Below are 13,627 nucleotides of genomic sequence, written 5' to 3'. Positions count from 1 at the left end.
CAGGTAGGGATCTCTTCTGAAGTTAAGCCAGATGCTTCAGAGCACAGCGACTTGATGGGATTTCTTCTGTGTATTGCATAGCTAGGCTGGGAGGCAGGGTGCTTCCACATAATATCTGCCTCATCCGTGATAAGTAGGCACCTGATAAAATCAGAGATTGTATTGTGATGCATTTCACTTGGTGATCGTAGGGGTCCGCACCCAGTTTTCCTCTAGCATAGAGATCGGGTGACAGTTACTAGTTGATATTGCTCAGCTGTGGGTGTTCCAGAATACATCAGGCATAGTAAGGATATCACTGCCAAGTAGACTGTCCTGCATGAGTGAAACATATCCAAAACCATCCCTAATTCACATTTGCCCAGGCAAGAGCCAATCCTAAAAGCAGGCCAGAAAAGCTCTTGTCTCTGATGGGAGAGCTCAGGTAAAGGAGCCCAACATGAAACAAGGCAATGGAAGGATGAGCAGTATCTATCTTGGCTTTTACGCAGCTTGTGTTTGCGGAGTGTTAAGATATGGAATATGCAAAGGGCAGAACAGGTTAGCTTTTCATAAAGGGCGCTGCAGCAGTGACCAGAAAATAGCAGAAGAAAAATATGTGCTGAAACACTGTCTATGGAACCAGTCAATTTCTCCTCTCTAATAGCAGAGACAAAACTTGAGAAACCTGAGCAAGAGTTATCAGGACAACCAGGATCTCCAAAGCAGCCTCTCCAGCCCTCCGTTCCTGCTCCGCAGCAGGAGTGTCAGCCTCAGGAACAGGAGCCAAGGAAGAGGGATGAAGGGAGAGAGCGGCGGCCCTCACAGGAGAAGAGAAGGGACATGGACCGGCACCAGGACCTGCCTTCTCAGAGAGAAGCTGAGGAAGCCGCACCACAGGATGGTGGAGGAAGCAGAAGTGAGTGGCACAGGGCCCAATTTTGGATTCCTTTTGGTTGCACTCTGTGAGGCCATCTGCAGAAAGGGCAGCATTTCGCTAAAACCTCTGGAGGATGTTTCCATGTTCTGCAAATCGTGGTATCAAGGAACGATGGGCTGTCCAGCTCCAAACATGCTGGCGAATTGCCTTTAGGAAAATTACAGTTCAGGGCAAGCTGGCTTCAGGATGTTACGGTTAACTAAGCACAGCAGAAAAAGTCTCTTTGGCCAGAAGTTACCCTGGGCTGAGCTTCTCTGAGGAGAGGCCTATATTCTGCTCTGTTTTCTGGGAAGGAAAGGTTAGCAGTTGGAGGTGATACTCCGAGCATCTTGCAAAGTGCAGAGAAAAAAAAGCGATGGCTTCCAGACTCAACTGCAAGAAGCCATGCTGTTGCTTTGGGTAGGTTTGGTTTTACTTGTGCTGTCACAATAAAACTGAATTATCTTTTTTTTACTTCTTTTTCTTTTCTGGCCACCTCCTCCATTGTGCTTCACAGCAATTATGCTGAAGCGTATTACTCGATTCACCCCACCAGAAGTGATTGTGGGGCTGCTGGCCCCATATGTGCGTCTCTCCACATCCAGCGTGCGCATCATGAAGAACAAGGCTGGCCGGATGGGACAGACATATGGCTTCATCGAACTGGATTCACATGCTGTAAGTAGTTTCCTGCTTTCACGTGCTCCCCCTGTTGGCGTCTGTAATCTGCAGAAGTAGAGAAAGCACAGAAATCTAAGAAATCGCTGTACTTGTGAGGCAGCTGTCTCCTGGACTGAGTCCTCTCTTCTGCTTGTCCGGCTAGGTGCAGGCAATATCTGATACAGCTGTTGCTCTGTGGCTTTAGGAGCCAGGCTGTTGTCACAAGCTGTGGCGCTAAGTGAGTTTCTTGCCTCAATACGTTTCTTTCTAGACCCTCCGAAACTTGAACGCCTCTTGCACAGATACTGTGTTTGCAGAGAACTTGAATTCAATGGTTTCGTTCTGCAGAAGGCAAGAATCTTGATTAACAGACAGTCCCATCTTGGAGGGTTCACATTTTTCTGGTTCTGGGTGATTCCCAGACTCCATAGCTGTGCTTTGGCATTAGTCCAGAGGGTGTTCACCAAAACTCTTTGGGGCAACAGCAGCCATGGTGCTGCATTGTGTAGCAGCCCTAGGAGACTATAGTCCCCAGCTGGCTGCTCAGAATGGTCATAGGACAAGCAGAGAACCTAACAATGCGTTTATCGTTTTTGTCTCATCCTAAATACCTTTCTCTGATATTTAGACAAAAGTGTTGTGTTTCCTATCCTACTACGGTCATCGTGTAAGCACAAAGCCTTCCCTTCAAGCAGATTGGATTTGGGAAATGGGCTTATGTTTCCTTCTCATGGATGGGAAATTCTCCTTTCCTTTTACAGGAGGCTCTGAGGTTGCTAAAGATACTGCAGAATCTGGATCCCCCTATCTGCATTGATGGACGTACGGTGGAAGTCAATCTTGCTACAGGAAGGAGAAGGTACAGACAGATGAGGCAGTGGGGTTGTCCTTTGTGTGATGTGCTGCGAAGCTAGAGCTGTGTGGTCAGACCAGGTGCTTAAAGGTTGGCACGTGAATGAGCACAGATATTTCTACAACCTAAAAAGGTGTTGGAGAGCTGAAGGCATCAGAGCTAGAAGAAGCTTCAGTGATTGAGCAGTATCATCATCATATTGCATGGCCTCTTGTTGCTGTCCAGCCATCAAATCCCATTGTGAGGGAATTAGTGAGTTTGGCCTTTAAAAAAAGTGGTTGGAAAGATTCATCTTTGTGGACGACAGCAGAGTCTGTCTGCAAAGTCTCTCTGTCTCCTGGGGTGGGCCCAATCCAACATGTGGCCAGCGAAGATGGTCTTTCTGTCTTTATTGGTCCTGCTGATCATTTTGAATGTACTAAAGTTAATGTGAAGTCAGATAGACATTAACCTGTAACCTTTATCTCAACAGGAATGACTATGGGGAGCACGGTGACAATTCCTACTATGGCCCGGTAGGTCTGCACAGGTTCCCTGCAGGTCACCAGAAAGGGAGGTGGTACCGGGGATAACAGGCCTGACTTTGTTTGGCTTTTTCCCTTTGGGCTGCTGAAAGCTCAACGTGTTTGAGAATGGGATGGTAATGCTCACGTGTGCTCTTCACTGCTACTGTGCCCCAGCGCTGTGTTTATAATGTGCACAGACGCGCAAGTCAGAGTGCGGATGCTGCTTGAGGGAGTTCTGGGCTGGATTACTCTGTACCACGCTTTTACAGAGTGACTTCATTGATGACTGATCTCGGTTTCTGGAGTGAATGTCTCTCCTCTAGTGCTTGTTACTAGATTACAGGGCTCTACAGGGCCCGTCCTGGATGGGCTGGAGGCTTCCATGCAGATCACCATGAACACCTCATTTAAAGATTCATGGAAGCTCCAGAGGTCTCGTGCTTCGCAGCACTGTCCGTTGCTCTGTAGATGAAAAGCTCTGCCTGCTTGTGCTCTATTTAGGGTAGCTAAATGAGCTGTTTCCCTGAACTTCGGGCCTGTGAGAGGGAGGAGAAGCAATATGATGTTTGTCAAAGAGTCTCTGATCTGTTTGTGTTGTTCACTTACTCCAGGGCAGAAGGGGCATGAGAGACAGGAGGGGCGGCGAATCACAGAGACGCGCCAGAGCACAGTGTAAGTTAAGCTCTGCCTCACTCCTACTGTGGAGACTTTTCTTCCTTAAAAGGGCACTGACATGTAGAAATCAGCCCAAAAATATTTTTAAAGGCTAAGAGTAGGTTTGTTTGTTACACCCACTTCTGAGTTCCTTTGCCAACTTTGTTTAGTCACATTTTCCTATCTGATGATGTGTTTCTCTCTACTCTTACTGTGCAAAACTACATGCAGATAAAGGAAACTTAGTGCGTGCTTTTCCTTGTTGTGGTAAACTGATGGGATAAAATCAGCCTGATGATTACTAGGTGAGACAGAAGAAAATATACTTTGTGCAGCTGTGCCGGTGGCTGGAAGAACACTCCTGGTTGTTTTACTAACTTATATGTAGTATCGCTGAGCTCTGTCTAATAATACTTTGGAAATGAGAAGCATTCCTCATGGTTTGGGCCTACCCTGAAGGCCTTTGGCTTTTCCTGTAGAAACAGTTTGTTCCCCTTTCTCGTTGGGAGCTTTCATGTACCCACGGGGCGGAAGGGATGTGGAGAGCGTCATCACTTGAAACAGGAGACTGTTTGAAAGAGCACAGCTCTTCCTTGTTCACAGGGGTGGGTGGACACAGAGCCTGGTATTCATTACCCCATTCTTAGGGAAATTACTGAATTTCGTATCTTTGTCTGGTCAAGTGTTGTGGTCTGGTGATCTCAGCACAGCCCCTGTAAACGTGTTTTGATGTGAAAGTTTTGCCAGAGTCCTAAACCAGAAGAATTGTGAAAACCTATCTCCCTTCTTACTCATTAAAGAAAAGATGTGGGTCGAGGGATGTGAGGATATTCACATCTTGCCAGAAGAAAAAATTCTTCTTTCCCACTCTTGGTCCTTTCACCGGTGTAATATTTGCTCATGATTTTGTTGTAAAAGGCAAGTTCTGCCTTTGGAAAATTCTGGTGTTAACTCTTGTCTCTGTTCAGCTCCATCAGATGTGTCCACATACATTTATGATCCTGAAACTGGGAATTACTACGATCCAATAGCTGGGACATACTATGACCCCAGGACTCAGGTGAGTGTGTGGAAGGGAAGCTTTACACCTGGTACGTTCTTACAAACTGTTCTTCTCTGGAGAGATTTTGCAGCTGGATCCCAAAGACAGGCGAGCATAGGACAATATAGAGGCGGGTTTGTTTCTTTTTGTCCTCTGACCTGTATAAACGGGATGCACGTTCCAAAATATTGACTTAATGAGAGGCTAGGAACCCATTAGCCAGTTACTGTAGCTGCATCTTTGGCCTCTGAAGCCCTGCCTTTGGAGGGTTTTTGGTCTCTTCTTCATTGAGTAGACTTATAGGCAGAGCATCCTCACTAGATTTTACTGGAGACATGTGGTATGTGACTCTCTGTATTAAAAGATGAACAGCAGAGCTCTGTTTTCATCGGTGGTCTCTTTGCTCCCTGACGCCAGCAAGCAATGGTTACAAGGATGCCAAAAAAGACCCATCAGCAGAAGTTCTCTGAGACTATCATCTTGTTTTCATGATACTGGAGAGGTCCATGTTCTGGGTGAGCAGGGTAGCGGTCTGATGACCTGGCTGTGGTAGACTGACTTCTGCTCGAGCAAAGTTCTGAAGCCTTTGACCTCAGCTGTCTGAGGCTCTGCTGTCCCTTCTTACTGCGCTGGTCTCCCCAGCCAAATAAGGACAATAAGCCAAAAAAGACGATTGCTGGGGTTTGGCTAAGTCTGTTCCAAATGCCTCTTTCAGAGAGAAGTCACGATAGACCGAGAAGCCTGCTCATCACCTACAGAGAGCAGAAGGCGGCGGCATGGGAGCCAGGAACGGACAAATGAAAGGAAGGAGCCACACAGCAGGGATAACAGGGACAAAAAAGAGAAAGGGAAAAGTACTTCTGCTAAGGTAAATCCCTCCAGGCGTCAGAATGATCAGAGATTGAGGCCAGGAGGCTGAGGTAAGAGAGGTTAGGAAACAGAGAGTAATTTGTAGAGGATTCAAAGAGGGAGGGACAGTGAGAGAAAACAGTGAAATACATGGGGTCAGCAACAGGCCAGGAACATAGTTGTTGCCTGGCCAGGTGGGAGTAAGTTCCTGAAATTTTTCTCTTGTGACATTAAGTGAAGGCTTCTCATCCATTCCATGTGGTAAAGGACTCGGAAACATCCAGGTAACTGAGACACACATTTCACTCACAGTTGCTGAAAGCGCTCGGCTGTTGTAACAGAGCCAACAGAAAATAGCAGAGGTGTTTAAACATAGCGAGTCAGATAATAACAGAGACTCAGCGCTTCCCTAACCACAGTTCCTGCCCGCTCCGAACGTCACAGGCAGGCAGATGAGGCAGGCAGTGCAGGGGGACTGCAAAGGTGAACGGAGAGTGAACGCAGATAGGACTCTGTGTGGGATGTCCTGTACAGCCCCTCCCAGAGACCCAGTCCTGGTGGTGTCCTTCAGTGCTGCTCCCAGTGAGCAAACGCTGTCTCCCCAACATGGGGAGCTGCTGACTGGGAAGAGCTGCCCAAAGTGATGTTTGAGCATGGGTGCTTGGAGCAGGATCTTCTGCAACAGTGGTGTCATACTCACTGGGCCTGAGGAATGCCAGGAGAGTTGGTAGAAGTGATTTAGCCACGAATACAGCAGCTTTGTCTTCCACCTTGCATGTTAGTCTGGATATGCTCAGCATAACCAGCCCTGGGCAGTTGGGACCCGAGGGGTGTGATTGTTCCTGATTTTGGTACCAAGCCAGCCAAGGAGTCTCATCTGGTATGGAGGATGCCTGCTTTCAAGCATAATGACCTAGGAGAAACATGGTGTTGTCTGAACAGAGGGTGAAATAACCTCCAGTAGAAATCCTGCCGTCGTTTTTCCTGGCTGGCTGGTTTCCGTGGATGCTCAGAAGCAGCTTCCTGGCTGCTGTGTGCACTCTGTCCCCTGTGCTGCTGACGGCCTAATGCCCAGTCTTGGGTTTTTCAGAATGAGCCTGGAGAGGAGCGGTTCTTTGCAGAAGATGTCTTCAAAAAGCCATTGCCTCCCTCTGTGAAAAAGGACGAGAGTACAGGCCTGGTAAGATGTCGCATAGCACTTGTCTTCCTCCATCAAGTGTGAGTAGCTAATGAGCTGCTAAACTAGAGCATGGCCAAGGCTTCAGACCACTTCTCTGTGAAACGTGTAGATGTGTAGCTTCACCCCAGCCTACTCTTTGTGCTGCTGAACGTACAAGTGAGCATCACAGGCTCATCCGGTTGCAGTGGTGGGGGACTGCGGTCTCTGGTGTTCTCTGTCCAGTATAAGGAAGATCCTGAAAACACCACCAAGCTGATTGAGCTTGGTGACCAATTGACCTCATTTCTACCAACTGCCTGGTTTCCTTGGAGGCCTGTTTAAATGGGTGCTTAGCTGTTACGTGCAGAGTCCATGCTATGGCGGTCTTAACACCTCATCTTGATTGTTTCAGAATGAAACTGTAGAGGAGAAGTTCTCTGCAGAAGACGTCTTTAAAAAACCGTTGCCTCCCTCTGTGAAAAAGGATGAGAGTGCAGCCCCGGTAAGTGGCTCCGTAGGACTGGGGTTTGCCTTATTTGAGCCTGGGTACGGGGTTAGAGAGGCTCCTCAGAGCCTGGCTGTGACCTTGGATGGCAGAGGTGCCAGCTTCTCATGCCAGGGGAGGGAACATTGGAGATCGAATGGCAAAGGCAGTTTGTTTTATAACTCTGAGCTTGTTTGTGGGTTTCTAGCATGGGAAATTTAATACCTGCATTTGAGCCGTGTCTCCTCACTCAAGTAGTCCTCAAGCAGAAAGCTCTTCCAGCCACCTCCGGACTGAGGAAGACCAAACTTCGCTGCTCTCCGTTGCTAGGGGAAGTGACTGATAGCCACTCCCTGCCAAATAGCCACTGCTTCGGTCAGCTTCTTGTGCTTGGGCGTGTGGCAGAGTGGGAAAGCCTGGCAGCAAAGAAAGTCTAGAGAACAGAAGGGTTGTTTACCCGGCGGTGTGTAAATGCTGGGCAGCCAGCTTCTTTCCATTCCCTGTCCGTGCTGCTGGGATGCTCATCTCTGGCTCTTGGGCTGGAAGGGAGACAGAAGTCACGGGGACATGGGTTGGGGAAGCAGAGCCCTGCATGGCCAGGCAGGCTTGATGCTGCAAATTGTCGCGTTTTTCTGCCTCTTTCCTCAGCCCAAGGTGGTGAACCCCCTGATAGGACTTCTGGGAGAGTATGGAGGAGACAGCGACAATGAAGAGGAGGAGGAAGAGGAGGAGCAGTCACAGGCGCAGTGGCTGCCGCCTGCCCACCCACCAGCACAACGCGAGGAGCAGCCGAGGAAAGCCAAGGCCAGCGACGATAAGCTGACCGACTGGAACAAGCTGGCCTGCTTGCTGTGCAGGAGGCAGTTTCCCAACAAAGAAGTGCTCATCAAGCACCAGCAGCTTTCCAACCTGCACAAGGTATGGGGGAGCTGGTGGCTGGGGTGCTGCGCGTGTGCTGCAAGCTGCCTTTGGCTCAACAGCTTTGTGATCTGCAGGGAAAAATGCGACGGTTGGGTGGGAAGAGCTGTGCCGAATTTGACACCAGTAGCGGGCAAAGTTCCCATCAAAGTGCTGTTCAAAGCATTGTGTGAGCTGCTTGTTCCTGCCATGGGAGTGCTGTAACATCAAGGTGTGACTTTTTAAGCCGTAGCGAGAGAGCTCAGGCTTGGGGAGAGTGGGGTGCTGGCACACACGAGTGTGATTGCAGTAAGAACTTAGTACGTGCCTCCCCATGTTCCACGCTGCCTTCGAGCTCTTGCTTCTAGGAGGGCCAAACTGCACGCAGATTAAAATAGGACTTGTTGCCTTCCTTACTTTGGAGAGGACGGCTCCTGGCCTCTGTGGGGAGCAGGTAGTCTGTGCTGCAAGTCCTGCTTTACCCGTACTCCTTAGAGGTGGAGCAAATGACCCTGACAGCTTGTTTCCTCTGCTGACACTGGCTTCTGTTTTCATCCTTCCAGCAAAACCTGGAGATACATATGAAGATCAAACGGTCTGAGCAGGAACTGGCATATTTGGAGAAGAGAGAGCGTGAGGTGGGTCTGCGGTGGTAGGCAGACTTCTGGTAGTGGTCCTGCGTTAGCGGGATGTTGGTCCCAGGCAGACTTGCCACTTCTGGACCTGTATCTGCAGCCTGGGCATCAAATGCCTCCCAGAGAGTCTTACATTGAACTCTGAGCACACCCTGCAGTTGGACCTATAGGTAGTGCTGTAAGACAGATCTCTCTCCTCCCAGAAGGGTCAGAGCGTGGTTTTGTTGCCCTGCAAGCCAGTGTAGGGCTTTGGGCTAAGCAGGGGCCCAGATTTCCACCTAAAATTGATGCGGTGTGTGGGCTGCTGCTGCCTGGCCAGGATTGGGAGAGCTGTAACTGTCTGTTGTTCGGAAGGTAACAGAGCAGCTCTGGGTGCCATAGCTGGAAGGCTGCAACCACAGGTCTGGGTCAGCCCAACAGATGCCATCAGGACAGAATAAGTGGATCGTGGGTCCTAGAAACATCCAGGGTTTGTGGGTCCCCAGGACAGCCGAGGATGAGATGAGACCTGGCTGCAGAGCAGTCTCCTGTGGGGTGTTGAATACTTTGTAGCTCCCATACTTACTTTGTTCTTTCTGTTATGAAGGGGAGATACAAAGACAAAGGATGTGACCGCAGAGAGAAATTCCAGCAGATGGATTCACCAGAGAGGAAACGACTCAGATACGACCGGGACTCAGAGAGGTAATGGCTGCTCTTGGTTAGATCTCTTTGGGGCTGCTGGTGCTGGGATGGCATGTGTGCTGCTGGCACGGCGAGGCCAGGAATTGACCAGAGGGGTGGATCTGCAAGAGTAACAGCCAGACAGACTGTGATTCTTGTGGGTAGAGTTCCCCGAAGTGTGAGCCCGCTGTGCTGCCGGACTTCTCGGAGAGGACCACGGGTGTGTAGCTCAGGGGTGGAAACGAGGGTTTAGGGGAAAGTAGAGACAAGCTGGATGGGTGAGATGGGGGGTTTCTGTGTGCCTGGCCAGGCGGAGGGAGCAGAATGCAGCCTGTTCCCATCCACCTCATCCTTAAGGCACTTGCTGTCCTCCTGTCCTGGCATCTAGCCATTGAAAGAAAGAGCAAAGCTGTGTTTCATCTGTTCCACTGACTCAGAGGAACACTGGGAGCTGTTTCCATCTCATTCGGAGTAGGTGGAGGAAGAAAGTGCGTGCTGTGCGGAGCTCTCGAAAGGCCTGCCTGCTGCAAGCTCGCGTGTTCCAGTGGGCTGAGGAACTGCTAGGCATGTGTTGAAGACAAAACTGGTTATGTGCCTGTTCCCTTCTGGTACAGCACCTCAGAAGGAGACCTTTCCTCTGTGTATTGCAGTTTAAAAATCCACGTCTTTTCCTTCCTCTGTTTTCCTGGAATAGCTGCGGATAAACTAAAGCAGTTTGTGTGCAGTATCAGCAGCAGCCAGAAAGTAGAACTTGCCTGAGGGAAGCTATTTTTGTGCTGAGTGGTTTTCAAAACTATGGGTTTTGGTTAATGGTCTTGGATGAGTAATGACCAGGTGTGGGAAAGGGTGTCCAAATCAACACTGCATCTGTTGAGCCCAATGACCACAGCACTGGGAGGAAAGAAAGATCTAGCAGAGCAGCAGGGATTAGGCTTCACTTTCTAGCCATTGCTAAAATTCAGATTAGGAAGTGCAAGCACAGAATGTAAATATTTGGGAGTCTGAGCTCATTTCCTGTGCCCTGGGGCATTTTCTCCTGAGGTGGGCCAGGGAGCTATGCGGTCACAGGTGTCTGAGCCCTGCACACAGAATCCACCGTGTTGGTTTCCTTGGACGGTGTGCTTCTTGCAAGCAACTTGGATATCCCCCAGGAGAGGCTGGAATGTCAGTGGAAGTGCTCTTAGCGGAGCTAAAAATCCCTGGCACGTGTTCGAAGCATTGCAAAACCGGACCATTGATTCTGCCTCTTTTGCAGTGACTACGACCCGAGGATTGACAGTAACAACAAAGGGAACCGCATGGCGCAGTCCACAGGGTGGAAGAAAGGCTTCGGCCACAACCAGCAGGGCACAACATCACCACTGGAGGTGAGTCTTCCTTTCCTTTCAAAACACATCACTGTCCTGCAGCAGGTAATGTCTCCCAAGACAGCTGGAGGGAGTTCCCAGCTGGAACAAGAGTCAGACTGCAAGTCTCGGCGCCCACTTGATGGAATAATACACGTGCGCTAATTAACTTCGCAGGCTGGGAGGGGCTGCAAGGATGTTGGCAGTGGAAAAAGGTTAGAATTTATATGGATCTGGAGGGGTTGAGAATAGAGTAACACTGAGTAGGGAGGGTGTGAGCATCTGATTAATACCTGTCCAAAGCCGGCTTGAGGTTTGAGCGGGTCACCAGCTCAGTGCTCCGCAAACATGCGAGCTGGGGGAGAAGGTGAACCTCCTGCGGGGAGGTGTGAGCGTAGCCAAAGCCACAGGGTACACGGCACTGTTTGTCTACTCTGCTCCTGAGGCTCTCGCTGCCATTCTGGACTCTGGACTTTGGAAGGCAACACCAGAGTACGTTGTCTGATGAGGAGCAGAGTCCCATCAGCAAAAGGCTTCAGGAACAGGCAGGGTTGGGTAGATCCTGCCTTCTGGGACAGGCTGGTCTCTCAGTGGACCTTAATTTGCTGCAGAGGGTTTATCTGACAAGCGGCCCGGAGCAGGGACTGCTCCCCCTCGCCCGGGAGCATGTGAGACACTTGAGCTGCACCGTGCCCTTGCGGCTGCCGTCGCTTGTGGCGGCAGGTTTGTCGCCTGGCTGCCTCACTGCGGTGGTGTCAGTGCATCGCCGAGGGGCGGGCAGCTTGCAGCGCAGCTCGTGTTGCGACATTCGGCTTGCGGTCGAGTACATCGTTAAAGGCAAATATTTGAGGCTTCGTGACGTGTGTTTGCTTGAGCCCACACACACGAGGCAAGAGTCCCTCTTCAGTGCAGACGGCAGGAACCGGCCCCAGCTGTTGCTCAGTCCTCATGGAGAGTTTCCTGTGGCCGTAAAACGGGCTTTGTCGAAGAGCCAGCTCCAGCCGCGCGCTCCGGGAGGTCTGACCTCCGATCAGGGCTCGCTGGACTGGATGGGGGAGCTGATTGCAAAGCACAACCCTCGTACAGTTCCTCTAAAGGCCTCCCAAAACAGCCCTCGACACGTGCTTTCTTCCCGCTTCCAAGTCATGCAAAGCCATGTGCCCGCTTCAGCCCCACAGGACTTTGATCTCTTGGCCTAATTGATCGCATCTCTGGTGTTCAGATAAGTCAGACTTCAAAGCAAGAGAAGCTTTCAGCCTTGGGCCCGCTCTCCTGGGCTAATTCTAGGCAGGTGGTACTGAACAGTTCAGACGCTGGCTGCAAAAGCCAGTCGTTAAAAACTGGTTGAAATTCAAAGTGAGCTACCGGAGCCCACGGGAACTGTATTAGAGGAGAGAAGAGCTGAGCTTGTGCAAAGGCAGGCTAACTGCAGCCAGCTCCCCCGGAGCCCAGCTCTCTCGCTGCCGCTTCCCTCTGCTCTCTTCCGCTCCTCGCTCACACACGGCTGCCTCTCGGCTGCCTCTTTCGGCTGCCCGCTCCCACCCCACCGTATGCTCGCAGTGGTCTCCGCAGCCGATGCCGGTGGTTTGATTCTCACCGGGCATTTGCTGGCTGTGGTTTTGTTGCCCGCAAAGGGCCGATACTTTCTCCTGAACAGTTTTTGGAGGAACACAGTGCGCTTCCTTTTCTTCCTCTCCCCAATCCTCATGGGAGCAGTCAGCTGTCCTGAAGCAGCCCAGGGGAAGCTTTTTCTTTAGGGACAAAGAGGAGAAATCACTAACATGAGCTGTGTCTGGTTTTAGGCAGAAAATCGGAAGAAGGGCCCTGGCCTGGGGGCCCAAGGGAAGCCCACCAAGAGGCAGTCCAACGAGACCTACCGCGACGCCGTCCGGAGAGTCATGTTTGCCCGCTATAAGGAACTTGAGTGAATGGTGGAAAAAACCCCAAGCCTGTCTCTCCCGTCTCTGTCTCTGTCTCTCTCTCTCTCTGTGTCATGTTCTCTTGGGGGTTTGGCCTTTTTTTTTTTTTTTTTTTTTCAATTTTTTACTGCTAGAATATTATTTTTTTTTTTTAATAAAACTGAAAATTTGTCAGTGCTTGTCTCTTGCCCAAAATGGCATGTTTTAAAAGCACGTGATGCTTTGGAAGATTGCCATGGTGTTTTGCTGTGGGACGATGAGGTCCCTGGGGCTTATAGCCCATGTCATTGGGGCTGGGACAGGTTTGGTCACTGTCCTGCAGCGCGTTCCCTGCCCGCTCAGGGACAGGTGCTCCCGGTGCCGTGTACTGGTGGGTCAGGATGTGACCTGGCAGCAGGGGACAGCCCCGAGGCCTGGGAGGAATTCAGGATCTGGAGCAACCTGTGTGGGATTCATCCTGGCCGTTAGCAAGGACAACTGGCTTCAATTAATAGCAACAGCTTAATGGCTGAAGGCGGTCTAACTAGTGCTGGGTGTCATCTGCCCTTCCCAACTGGGGCAGAGCCGGTCCTTTCCTCCCCGCAGAGCGTGGGGACGGCTGGATCTGGTGGCAGTGGTGTTGGAGAGCCTTGTGGGGACGCAGCCATGCTGGTCCAGTGTGGCAGGGGCTGTGTGGTGGCCTGCGAGGGACTGTGTTTGTCAGAGGAAAAGCCGTTTTCAGCAGGTGCTGCTCACGCAGCCCAGGGGGTGCGGAGGCAGCTCCGGGGCAGGGACATGTCACGGGGACAGGGACACATCACAGGGACAGGGATGGTTTGGCTGAAGCGCGGTGGAAGCGTGTGTGTGTGAGCGTGGCAGGGGCTGCGGGTGACAAGGCTGAGCATGGTCTGTACGCATAGGGATGATGCTGACAGCGGTGGCCGGTGGGAGCAGACAACATGCCCAGATGGGCAGGAGGATGGTGACGGAGCTGCGGTGGCCGGCACCCACCGCTGCCTCCCCGCTCACCTGGCAGAGCACAGGCCCCGACATCGCTTTCATATACCCCAAAGGAGGGAAAAC

General features: G+C 51.0%; 1 protein-coding gene across 1 annotated transcript in view; it reads left to right on the top strand.

Annotated features, from left to right (window-relative positions):
- RBM6 (RNA binding motif protein 6) overlaps positions 1-12,739 on the top strand; it is a 54,449-nt gene extending 41,710 nt beyond the window's left edge. The window contains exons 9-22 of the mRNA XM_009891264.1: positions 647-898; positions 1,416-1,576; positions 2,320-2,417; positions 2,884-2,926; positions 3,529-3,589; positions 4,540-4,631; positions 5,329-5,481; positions 6,553-6,642; positions 7,034-7,123; positions 7,754-8,023; positions 8,566-8,640; positions 9,224-9,321; positions 10,556-10,667; positions 12,449-12,739. Coding sequence (XP_009889566.1) covers positions 647-898; positions 1,416-1,576; positions 2,320-2,417; positions 2,884-2,926; positions 3,529-3,589; positions 4,540-4,631; positions 5,329-5,481; positions 6,553-6,642; positions 7,034-7,123; positions 7,754-8,023; positions 8,566-8,640; positions 9,224-9,321; positions 10,556-10,667; positions 12,449-12,574 — 1,721 coding nt within the window. The 3' untranslated portion in view covers positions 12,575-12,739. The remainder of the gene's footprint in view (positions 1-646; positions 899-1,415; positions 1,577-2,319; positions 2,418-2,883; positions 2,927-3,528; positions 3,590-4,539; positions 4,632-5,328; positions 5,482-6,552; positions 6,643-7,033; positions 7,124-7,753; positions 8,024-8,565; positions 8,641-9,223; positions 9,322-10,555; positions 10,668-12,448) is intronic.
- The last annotated feature ends 888 nt before the right edge of the window (positions 12,740-13,627 follow it).

This window comes from Charadrius vociferus, unplaced genomic scaffold (genome assembly GCF_000708025.1).
Source record: "Charadrius vociferus isolate BGI_N301 unplaced genomic scaffold, ASM70802v2 scaffold758, whole genome shotgun sequence".
Taxonomy (NCBI): domain Eukaryota; kingdom Metazoa; phylum Chordata; class Aves; order Charadriiformes; family Charadriidae; genus Charadrius; species Charadrius vociferus.
Note: the sequence above shows the minus strand (reverse complement) of the source record. Positions and strands in the feature narration are given on the sequence as shown.